This window comes from Arctopsyche grandis, chromosome 8, assembly GCF_051622035.1.
Source record: "Arctopsyche grandis isolate Sample6627 chromosome 8, ASM5162203v2, whole genome shotgun sequence".
NCBI lineage: Eukaryota > Metazoa > Arthropoda > Insecta > Trichoptera > Hydropsychidae > Arctopsyche > Arctopsyche grandis.
The window spans coordinates 164730-177600 of NC_135362.1; the positions used below are offsets into that span (position 1 = coordinate 164730).

Consider the following 12871-nt stretch of genomic DNA (forward strand, 5'->3'; position numbering starts at 1 on the left):
AGATGGGTGAGGTTTGGTAGGATAAGAACTTTTTGTGGATATTTTGGCAATGTCAAATTCTCTGACTTCGGTGATGGTTAGGTTAGGTTAGGTTAGGTATTGTGAGGTAAGCACGTTTTGTGGATATTTTATCAATGTCCAATTCTTTGATTTCGGTGACGGTTAGGTTCAGATGGGTGAGGTTTGGTAGGATAAGAACTTTTTGTGGATATTTTGGCAATGTCGAATTCTCTGACTTCGGTGATGGTTAGGTTAGGTTGGGTTAGGTATTGTGAGGTAAGCACGTTTTGTGGATATTTTGTTAATGTCAAATTCTTTGATTTCGGTGATAGTTCGGTTCAGATGGGTGAGGTTTGGTAGGATAAGAACTTTTTGTGGATATTTTGGCAATGTCGAATTCTCTGACTTCGGTGATGGTTAGGTTAGGTTAGGTTAGGTATTGTGAGGTAAGCACGTTTTGTTGATATTTTATCACGTCCAATTCTTTGATTTCGGTGACAATTAGGTTCAGATGGGTGAGGTTTGGTAGGATAAGAACTTTTTGTGGATATTTTGGCAATGTCGAATTCTCTGACTTCGGTGATGGTTAGGTTAGGTTGGGTTAGGTATGGTGAGGTAAGCACGTTTTGTGGATATTTTATCAATGTCAAATTCTTTGATTTCGGTGACGGTTAGGTTAAGATGGGTGAGGTTTGGTAGGATTAGAACTTTTTGTGGAAATTTTGGCAATGTCGAATTTTCTGACTTCAGTGATGGCTACGTTAGGTTGGGTTAGGTATTGTGAGGGAAGCACGTTTTGTGGATATTTAAGCAACGTCAAATTCTTTGATTTCGGTGATGGTTGGGTTCAGATGGGTGGGGTTTGGTAGGATAAGAACTTTTTGTGGATATTTTGGCAATGTCGAATTCTCTGACTTCGGTGATGGTTAGGTTAGGTTGGGTTAGGTATTGTGAGGTAAGCACGTTTTGTGGATATTTTCTTAATGTCAAATTCTTTGATTTCGGTGATAGTTCGGTTCAGATGGGTGAGGTTTGTTAGGATAAGAACTTTTTGTGGATATTTTGGCAATGTCGAATTCTCTGACTTCGGTGATGGTAAGGTAAGGTTGGGTTAGGTATTGTGAAGTAAACACGTTTTGTGGATATTTTATCAATGTCCAATTCTTTGATTTCGGTGATGGTTAGGTTCAGATGGGTGAGGTTTGGTAGGATAAGCACTTTTTGTGGATGTTCCGACTGTTGTAATGACGTGTGGCAAACAGTCTTATTAACTGATTGTCGATTGGCATTATTGACGAGTTGGCATTAGTGTCGGCCCAAGCGGAAATACGCGACGGTCGACAGAGTCATCGAGTAGACGGCGTACGGACAGCTTGTGTTCCGTACGCTCCGCTGGCCCACCACGTGCAAATTTTACATTTCAATAAACTACATCAAACCATTATCGAAGTCTTTTCCATGATGGTCACTTCGAACCGGACACCAGTAACCTAGGCCACAACACCAAACGGACAAACCAATAGGAAAAAACGTGGTCGAGAAAAAATGGATGTCAATTAAGAAATCGGTATCGTTCCTTTGTTACTATCCATACCTTTCCAATACTAATAACATGTTTGCTTCTATTTCAGCAATATATTGATTGATGTACAGAGGTACATGACCGCGTGATTGACGCAGAAAATATATAAATAAAAACATAACCTACAAAGACGCATGGGACACAGAGGTAATCCAAAATTATCGGAACGATCACATAAACATCGTAAAGGATATTCAAGTAAGTGAATGTATTCAATCTCAGGCAATCTGTTCAAAAGGCAATCATGTGGGTAGGTCAGTTTTTAAAATATGTTTTAAAGTATAACAATTAATTAACGCGATTGTATAAAATAATATCGCGCTACGAAGGAATGTTTCATCGGTCGCATCGAATTTCGTATTAAAAGTGTAAAATCAGATGTAGTGTAAAATTAGCAAAGCACGTGGAGAATTATACTTGTAGCCCCAAAGTGGATTAAATCAAGTACATACCGGTATATTCATATCGGTAGATCTTTGTTTCTTAATGTGTGTAGAAACACCCTCCCCCCCCCCCCTTCCACGATAAATGTGGAATTATACTTGTAGCCCCAAAGTGGCTTAAACCAAGTACATACCGGTATATTCATAGCGGTAGATCTTTGTTTCTTAATGTGTGTAGAAACACCCTCCCCCCCCCCCCTTCCACGATAAATGTGGAATTATACTTGTAGCCCCAAAGTGGCTTAAACCAAGTACATACCGGTATATTCATATCGGTAGATCTTTGTTTCTTAATGTGTGTAGAAACACCCTCCCCCCCCCCCCCTTCCACGATAAATGTGGAATTACACTTGTAGCCCCAAAGTGGATTAAATCAAGTACATACCGGCATATTCATACATCGGTAGATCTCTTTGTTTCATAATGTGTGATGAAACAGTGGTGATTTAAAATAAATCACAAGACTTGTAGCCCCAAAGTGGTTTAAATCAAGCACCCACCAATTTAGGGTTGTAATTTCTTCCAAAATATGTTGGATAGATTCTGGTGATAATAGTTAAAGTAGAATATTAAGATTCACGGTTAATCATTGAATATTATTACCTTATCTCTACGAATAGTTCAATTGACAGCTATAGTAGAGAACAACTGTATTTATGAGACGAAATAGTGCAACTTTCTGAAACAAATGTCAAGTGCTGAAAACGAGGAAATAGAAGCTTCGACTTCCAAGTCGCATAAAGGTCGAAATCCAACTAGGGACGTAGAACCTATTAGAGACAGGTCAAGCTCTAGAATACATCAGACTCGAAGTCAGACTCAATCGATAGAAATATTAGCGAAGGAAAATAAAGTAGAAGTCATAATGACGTCAATAGAATTAAGGTATTCAGGCGCGGTACAAAGACTAAAAGGAAAAATAGATAAATCCTCCGAATTAGATGAAGGACAGTATCAAACCATTAAAGAAGCATACGATTATGTCCGAAAACTCCATTACGAGTATTTAGATAACCTTACAGACATACCGAAAGCGGCCAAAATAGACGAAGAGTACGATGCAATTACAATAACAGTTAAAAATCTTAAAGCAGCATTAGATTGCCAATCCTTTCAAGATAGTAAACTAAAGGTAGAGCAAGCAACAATTAAATTTGCTAGAGATAAGTTACCGACGTTAACCATTCCCACATTTCAGGGAGATCCATCTGAATGGCAATCGTTTCAACAAGCTTTTACGAATATAATAGGAAACAAAACGGAATATTCGAATGTCACGAAATTGCAATATTTGCATCAATCCTTAATCGGTCCCGCTTTGGCAGCTGTATCAGGTTTAGATATTAGCTCAGACAATTACGAAATAGCTTGGAGTATTTTAGACAAGCAATATAATTTACCAAGACTTAATCTCAAAACTAGGATTAATTCACTTTGTGACTTAAAATTAATCACAAGAGAATCACATATCGAATTGAGAAATCTATTGAATCAGGTAACAGTGTGTATTAAAAACATTGAATCGTTGGGTTACGCGAGAGAAATTTTAGATCCATGGGTAACATGTTTAGTTCTAAGGAAATTACCTTTTAATATAGTAAGAGACTGGGAAATATCGCTGGTTAGCAGAGAAATGCCACCATATGAAAGTTTAGAGACATTCTTGCAGAATAGATGTAATGTATTACAATCTACTGCATCTGTAACTACGGTGAAGGAATTCCCTCATAGTCGTCAAAGAATCATGAGAACTCATGTCGCGAACAAAAACCCATCAAGTAAGGTAAACGCATGCGCATTCTGTCGAAATAATCATTTCATAGGCAAATGTGATAAATTCAAAGCAAAATCCAGTATGGAAAGAAATGAATTCGTTAAATCTAATAACATGTGTTTTAAATGTTTAAATTCATCGCATAAGATAACAAATTGCAAGTCTAACTATAATTGCTTAAGGTGCAAACAAAACCATCACACTTTGTTGCATCAGGACGATACATTTAGTTCCAATAATACGGGAAGGAAGTCAATTAATGCTCATTCTACTCATTTCTCTCAAAGGGAGATAATTTTACCGACGGTACAAGTGGACATTATAACGTCCAATGGAACGGTCGTTAAGGGTCGCACATTATTAGATTCCGGCTCACAAGTCAACTATGTTACCACATCTTTCGCTAAGAAGAATAACTTCAAATTAGAGAAAATCTCTCAAAAAATTGTAGGTATCGCTAATCAAGAAAGTAGCATTCGTCACATCACCAAGGTGACCATAAGGTCTTCAACCACTAATTACTCAACCAAAGTGTTGTGTTTGGTATTACCAGAAATTACTGGCGAAATTCCAACTGTGAAACTGGATCAACAGTTAATTTCAATACCAGCGGGAATCAAGTTATCAGATCCCCTTTGGAATAAACCGACGCCAATCGATTTATTGCTCGGCGCCGAGATTTGCGTTCATGCTATGAAAGCAGGAACCATCCAGTTAGGAAAAGGTATGCCTATCTTAAAGGATACCGAATTCGGATGGACAATAGTTGGTCCATATCCCGAAGTAAATAATGCTCCAGGGAAGAGCCACATAGGCTTAAGTCAATTAGACAGTCACATTCAAAACTTTTGGATGATCGACCAGGTTCCTATGGTAAAACATCAATCTCTTGAGGAGAAAAGATGTGAGGAACATTTCCAAGCACACACATCACGAGATAAAAACGGTAGATTTTGTGTAGCTTTACCATATAAAAATTCCCCGGTAGTATTAGGAAGTTCATTGCACATTGCGGAGAAAAGACACAAAACTTTGGAAAGACGTTTTTTAGCCAATAATAATTTAAAAATGGAATACAATAAAGTTTTAGAAGAGTACATAAATTTAGGACATATGTCAGAGTGTGAACCTCCGGAGGCACATGAGGTTCATTGTTATTTACCTCATCACGTCGTGGTTAAGGAGTCTAGCCTTACCACTAAATATCGTGTAGTTTTTGATGCGTCCGCAAAGACAACGTCTAATATCTCACTAAATAATATTTTGATGGTGGGACCTAATGTCCAATCAGATTTGTTAAGTTTACTACTCAACTTTCGACTCCATAAATACGTGATTACTGCGGATATTAAGCAGATGTACCGACAGATTCAAATAGCAGAGGAAAATAAAAATGTACAACGAATCATTTGGCGAACAGATCCCCAGAGTAAATTCAAGCATTACAAGCTTAATACAGTAACATTCGGAACTGCTTCAGCCCCATTTTTAGCTACTAGATGTCTAAATCAGTTAGCAGAGGAGAATAGAAACAAATATCCCATCGCTAGTAAAGTGATCGAACGTGATTTTTATGTTGATGATTTGCTCACGGGAACTAATACTATTGAAGCTGGTAAATTATTAAAGGTTCAACTGGAAACCATATTATTATCAGCCGGTATGCCCTTAAGCAAATGGACATCGAACAACTCCTGTATAATCACGGATGTTAAAGCTGACGATTGTTCAGATTTTAACTTCTCTAACGAATCACACAAAACTTTAGGTTTATTTTGGAAACCGCGGGAAGACGTTTTTGTATTTAAGGTTCAAACCGAAGTCGAGACTGAAAATATAACAAAAAGAAACTTTTTATCAGTAATTAGTCAGATCTTCGACCCATTAGGACTATTATCTCCATTGTTAATTAATTATAAGATATTAATGCAATCTGTCTGGCAACAAACCATTGGTTGGGATGAATTCATTCCTCAGACAATCTTCAAAAAATGGAAAGATTGTCAATTATCCAATACAGTCATGAAACTTTATAAAATTCCTAGATTGATAATACTAAATAATGTCATTAATATACAGGCACACGGATTTTGTGACGCATCCGAGAAAGCTTATGGTGCTTGTATTTATGTAAAATGTACTGATCAATTGGGAAATTCCAAATGTCATCTTGTGTGTTCTCGTTCGAGAGTCGCTCCGCTCAGTTTTGTAACTATTCCGCGTTTAGAGCTGTGCTCCGCTATGTTATTATCAAAGTTAATGAAGTCAACAATAGACCAATTAACAATTCATATTAATGAAAAATATTATTGGACGGATTCAACCGTCGCATTGCATTGGATTAGAGGAGAGTCATGTAAATGGACCACCTTCGTTGCCAATCGAGTGGCCGAAATCCAATCAATATCTCAACCCATTGAGTGGTACCATGTCTCCTCTACAGACAATCCAGCAGATTTAATTTCTCGAGGGACTCAACCATCAGAATTAAATCATAATTCGTTATGGTGGGACGGCCCTAGTTGGTTGAAATTAGACGAATCACGATGGCCTCGAAGACCTCCTGAGATCACAATAGATCTTCCAGAGAGAAGGGTAGTCACTAACGCTACCCTTGTGAGGGAAAATAATTGGATAGATAAACATTCTCATCTTCCAAGACTCCTTCGAGTTTTATCATATGTTCGTCGGCCACTAAGGAATAAACAATTAAACGTTAAAGAAAATAACGAACCGTCCGCTTTAGAATTAAAAGATGCTTTAAATAATTTGATAAGGTTATCGCAAATGGAATCATTTCCATTGGAATATCGTTTGCTGAGCAAGGGACATCCAATTCCCAGTAGCAGTAAATTAGCTAAATTGTCCCCTCTATTCCACGAGAATTTAATTTGTGTTGGAAGTAGACTTCCTCTGGGAACAACTCTATCAACGTCACCCATTATCTTGTCAAATAAGCATAAACTTACACACATGATTGTCCGAGATGCGCACTTGAAATATATTCACTTGGGTACTCAAGCCTTACTGTCGTTATTGCGGCAGACCTATTGGCCATTGGCCGGACATAATACTGTCAAAGGAGTGGTGCGTTCATGTGTCATTTGTTTCAGAAATAAACCACTGTCACACAATAGATTAATGGGATTACTCCCGCTTGAACGTACCACTGCGAATTTTCCTTTCAGTCATGTGGGGATAGATTTCGCAGGACCTTTTCCTGTGAAGAGTGGTTGCAATAAGAATTCTAAGATAATTAAGGGTTACGTTTGTGTCTTTGTGTGTTTTTCCAGTAAGGCAGTTCACTTGGAACTTGTCGGAGACTTAACGAGTTCAAATTTCTTAAATTGTTTAAGAAGATTCGTAGCCAGACGTGGCAGGCCCAATACGATATATTCCGACAATGCTACTAATTTTGTCGGTGCAAGTCGTGAACTCGTTAATTTAGTAAAATTAATTTACGAACGTCCTCATGAGGAGAAGCTACTACGGTATGTAGCCTCCGAAGGGATTCGTTGGAAGTTTAACCCGCCAAGGGCGCCTCACATGGGAGGGCTGTGGGAAGCAGCGGTTAAATCCATGAAGATTCATTTAAACAAGGTGTTAAAGGCCACCACCTTAAATTTCGAATCATTTTGTACGGTATTGACTCAAATAGAAGCTTGCATGAATTCCCGTCCTCTTAGTCCCTTGTCTTCGGATCCACTAGACCTTTTACCCCTCACACCTGGACATTTCTTAATTGGCAGATCCTTACTCGCTCTTCCAATGGAGGTTAAATATAACACTAATGTCCATGCCAATCTGCTTCAGATACAATTGACCACAGCAGCATTTTGGAAACGTTGGTCGGCGGAATATTTACATTCTTTGCAGTTACGACACAAATGGAAGAAGGACTCGAGCAACAATCTGAGTGTGGGTCAAATGGTCCTGTTAAAGGAGGAACACATGCTGCCAACCCGATGGGTCTTGGGTCGAGTCACTAAATTGTATCCCGGACCAGATGGCAGAGTTCGAGTCGTCGACGTCTTTACTGCCAGCGGAGAGTTTCGTCGGTCCAGTCATCTAGTGGCGCCATTGCCGATTCTACCACAAGGACCACTTGACAGGAAGGAAGATCAGCAAGAGGGAGGAGAAACAGCAGCTTCAATTCCGTCAACTTCGGTAGCTTAGTTTAACCCGAAGACACTACCCCCAACTCATATTACTTATTAGATGTAATCATGAGTTTAAATCAGTCAATGTTAATAGTAGTACTCCGTAATTCACTTTAATTGTGTTGTGTGTATAATTTAAGCTATTTTCATTTTAACATTCGGCAGTGTATATCTCCGAATTTAATCTAATCATTTTGTCTTTATAATATAAGACTTGTCTCATGTCATCACTCGGAAGGATTATATCCGAGTTTAAAATAAACTGTTCAAATTTGACAGTTAAAATTAGATTCATGATTTGTTAATGTTAGTCTCCAAGCCACACTTAATGGAGCATCTTAAATTATTTCATGTCTACTTAATTATAACCTGCCGGGAGTCATCCGCAGGTCTTATGTTTCTTGTTATGAAAACATAAGTTAACTCTTACTGTTTATAGTATTTATGTGAATCATAGAATAAGTAAATATTATAATACTGAACATTTCGATGTAACGTAGAGACATCTATAATCATAGTTCGCCTTCATTTCCTGCTTGTAGGAATGAATGAATGACTTTCCAATTTACTTTTAATTTAGCAATGTTTGTGCTACTTGTTGATGAAATCAAGTTAACTTAGGAGCATTACACTCACTAATCAAGTTTAGTTGATCGGTAATAGCTGATCTGTCTTGACAACTGTAACAGTGTCAACATTGTATTGTCTAAGTTAACATCAAGATGAGGAATGCTTAAGTTTTAAACCATATACAGTCCACTCTCTCTTCTTTAAAGTAAACTTATCTTGTAATGCTTATTCACAGCTTCAAAGGAGATTTCAAAAATTTTAATGTAAAGAGAAACAACATTCACCAGAGGTATACCTATAAGTTGAAATATTACTGAACCAATAAATTGATTTTATCCTCACACTGGATGAGGCAAAGGTTTCATTATTCACCCTCTATTTAATTATTTTAAGAGCTATGATTTATTGTAAACGACTCGTCAGTAATGCTGTAACTCTGTAGAATAACTGTATTGTTCAACAGTTTTCCTATGTGGGACTATGTTCCGACTGTTGTAATGACGTGTGGCAAACAGTCTTATTAACTGATTGTCGATTGGCATTATTGACGAGTTGGCATTAGTGTCGGCCCAAGCGGAAATACGCGACGGTCGACAGAGTCATCGAGTAGACGGCGTACGGACAGCTTGTGTTCCGTACGCTCCGCTGGCCCACCACGTGCAAATTTTACATTTCAATAAACTACATCAAACCATTATCGAAGTCTTTTCCAGTGGATATTTTAGCAATGTCGAATTTTCTGATTTTGGTGATGGTTAGGTTAGGTTGGGTTAGGTATTGTGAGGGAAGCACGTTTTGTGGATATTTTCGCAACGTCAAATTCTTTGATTTCGGTGATGGTTAGGTTCAGATGGGTGAGGTTTGGTAGGATAAGAACTTTTTGTGGATATTTTGGCAATGTCGAATTTTCTGACTTCGGTGATGGTTAGGGTAGGTTGGGTTAGGTATTGTGAGGGAAGCACGTTTTGTGAATATTTTCGCAACGTCAAATTTTTTGATTTCGGTGATGGTTAGGTTCAGATGGGTGAGGTTTGGACGGATAAGAACTTTTTGTGGAAATTTTGGCAATGTCGAATTTTCTGACTTCAGTGATGGTTACGTTAGGTTGGGTTAGGTATTGTGAGGGAAGCACGTTTTGTGGATATTTTCGCAACGTCAAATTCTTTGATTTCGGTGATGGTTAGGTTCAGATGGGTGAGGTTTGGTAGGATAAGCACTTTTTGTGGATATTTTGGCAACGCGAATTCTCTGACTTCGGTGATGGTTAGGTTAGGTTGGGTTAGGTATTGTGAGGGAAGCACGTTTTGTAAATATTTTCGCAACGTCAAATTTTTTGATTTCGGTGATGGTTAGGTTCAGATGGGTGAGGTTTGGTAGGATAAGCACTTTTTGTGGATATTTTGGCAATGTCGAATTCTCTGACTTCGGTGATGGTTAGGTTAGGTTGGGTTAGGTATTGTGAAGTAAGCACGTTTTGTGGATATTTTATCAATGTCCAATTCTTTGATTTCAGTGATGGTTAGGTTCAGATGGGTGAGGTTTGGTAGGATAAGCACTTTTTGTGGTTTTTTTGGCAATGTCGAATTCTCTGACTTTGGTGATGGTTAGGTTAGGTTAGGTTAGGTATTGTGAAAGAAGCACGTTTTGTGGATATTTTTGCAATGTCAAATTCTTTGATTTCGGTGATGGTTAGGTTCAGATGAGTGTGGATTGGTAGGATAAGAACTTTTTGTGGATATTTTGGCAATGTCCAATTCTCTGACTTCGGTGATGGTTAGGTTAGGTTGGGTTAGGTATTGTGAGGTAAGCACGTTTTGTGGATATTTTATCAATGTCCAATTCTTTGATTTCGGTGATGGTTAGGTTCAGATGGGTGAGGTTTGGTAGGATAAGAACTTTTTGTGGATATTTTGGCAATGTCGAATTCTCTGACTTCGGTGATGGTAAGGTTAGGTTGGGTTAGGTATTGTGAGGAAAGCACGTTTTTTGGATATTTTATCAATGTCCAATTCTTTGATTTCGGTGATGGTTAGGTTCAGATGGGTGAGGTTTGGTAGAATAAGCACTTTTTGTGGATATTTTGGCAATGTCGAATTTTCTGACTTCGGTGATGGTTAGGTTAGGTTGGGTTAGGTATTGTGAGGTAAGCACGTTTTGTGAATATTTTATCAATGTCTATATCTTTGATTTCGGTGATGGTTAGGTTCAGATGAGTGTGGTTTGGTAGGATAAGAACTTTTTGTGGATATTTTGGCAATGTCTAATTCTCTGACTTCGGTGATGGTAAGGTTAGGTTGGGTTAGGGATTGTGAGGTAAGCACGTTTTGTGGATATTTTATCAATGTCCAATTTTTTGATTTCGGTGATGGTTAGGTTCAGATGGGTGAGGTTTGGTAGGATAAGAACTTTTTGTGGATATTTTGGCAATGTCGAATTCTCTGACTTCGGTGATGGTAAGGTAAGGTTGGGTTAGGTATTGTGAGGTAAGCACGTTTTGTGGATATTTTATTAATGTCCAATTCTTTGATTTCGGTGATGGTTAGGTTCAGATGGGTGTGGTTTGGTAGGATAAGATTTTTTTGTGGATATTTTGGCAATGTCGAATTCTCTGACTTCGGTGATGGTTAGGTTAGGTTAGGTTAGGTATTGTGAAGTAAACACGTTTTGTGGATATTTTATCAATGTCCAATTCTTTGATTTCGGTGATGGTTAGGTACAGATGGGTGAGGTTTGGTAGGATAAGCACTTTTTGTGGATATTTTAGCAATGTCGAATTTTCTGATTTCGGTGATGGTTAGGTTAGGTTGGGTTAGGTATTGTGAGGGAAGCACGTTTTGTGGATATTTTCGCAACGTCAAATTCTTTGATTTCGGTGATGGTTAGGTTCAGATGGGTGAGGTTTGGACGGATAAGAACTTTTTGTGGAAATTTTGGCAATGTCGAATTTTCTGACTTCAGTGATGGTTACGTTAGGTTGGGTTAGGTATTGTGAGGGAAGCACGTTTTGTGGATATTTTCGCAACTTCAAATTCTTTGATTTCGGTGATGGTTAGGTTCAGATGGGTGAGGTTTGGTAGGATAAGCACTTTTTGTGGATATTTTGGCAACGCGAATTCTCTGACTTCGGTGATGGTTAGGTTAGGTTGGGTTAGGTATTGTGAGGTAAGCTCGTTTTGTGGATATTTTTTCAATGTCCAATTCTTTGATTTCGGTGATGTTTAGGTTCAGATGGGTAAGGTTTGGTAGGATAAGCACTTTTTGTGGATATTTTGGCAATGTCGAATTTTCTGACTTTGGTGATGGTTAGGTTAGGTTAGGTTAGGTATTGTGAAAGAAGCACGTTTTGTGGATATTTTTGCAATGTCAAATTCTTTGATTTCGGTGATGGTTAGGTTCAGATGAGTGTGGATTGGTAGGATAAGAACTTTTTGTGGATATTTTGGCAATGTCGAATTCTCTGACTTCGGTGATGGTTAGGTTAGGTTGGGTTAGGTATTGTGAGGTAAGCACGTTTTGTGGATATTTTATCAATGTCCAATTCTTTGATTTCGGTGATGGTTAGGTTCAGATGGGTGTGGTTTGGTAGGATAAGATTTTTTTGTGGATATTTTGGCAATGTCGAATTCTCTGACTTCGGTGATGGTTAGGTTAGGTTAGGTTAGGTATTGTGAAGTAAACACGTTTTGTGGATATTTTATCAATGTCCAATTCTTTGATTTCGGTGATGGTTAGGTACAGATGGGTGAGGTTTGGTAGGATAAGCACTTTTTGTGGATATTTTAGCAATGTCGAATTTTCTGACTTCGGTGATGGTAAGGGTAGGTTGGGTTAGGTATTGTGAGGGAAGCACGTTTTGTGAATATTTTCGCAACGTCAAATTTTTTGATTTCGGTGATGGTTAGGTTCAGATGGGTGAGGTTTGGTAGGATAAGCACTTTTTGTGGATATTTTGGCAATGTCGAATTCTCTGACTTCGGTGATGGTTAGGTTAGGTTGGGTTAGGTATTGTGAAGTAAGCACGTTTTGTGGATATTTTATCAATGTCCAATTCTTTGATTTCAGTGATGGTTAGGTTCAGATGGGTGAGGTTTGGTAGGATAAGCACTTTTTGTGGATATTTTGGCAATGTCGAATTTTCTAACTTTGGTGATGGTTAGGTTAGGTTAGGTTAGGTATTGTGAAAGAAGCACGTTTTGTGGATATTTTTGCAATGTCAAATTCTTTGATTTCGGTGATGGTTAGGTTCAGATGAGTGTGGATTGGTAGGATAAGAACTTTTTGTGGATATTTTGGCAATGTCGAATTCTCTGACTTCGGTGATGGTTAGGTTAGGTTGGGTTAG

At 38.2% G+C, this 12871-nt stretch overlaps 1 protein-coding gene across 1 annotated transcript; it reads left to right on the forward strand.

Moving 5' to 3' along the window:
• The first annotated feature begins 1328 nt into the window (after positions 1-1328).
• LOC143915307 (uncharacterized) lies at positions 1329-9219 on the forward strand. Its single transcript, XM_077435877.1, has 2 exons — positions 1329-2050; positions 2174-9219. Exon 2 carries the CDS (start codon positions 2714-2716, stop codon positions 7973-7975), a length of 5262 nt encoding a protein of 1753 aa, XP_077292003.1. The 5' UTR covers positions 1329-2050; positions 2174-2713; the 3' UTR covers positions 7976-9219.
• Positions 9220-12871: the final 3652 nt, after the last annotated feature.

Coding starts and splice junctions, on each gene's coding strand:
- LOC143915307 (XM_077435877.1), top strand. CDS start 2,714: ATGTCAAGTGCTGAAAACGAGGAAATAGAAGCTTCGACTTCCAAGTCG.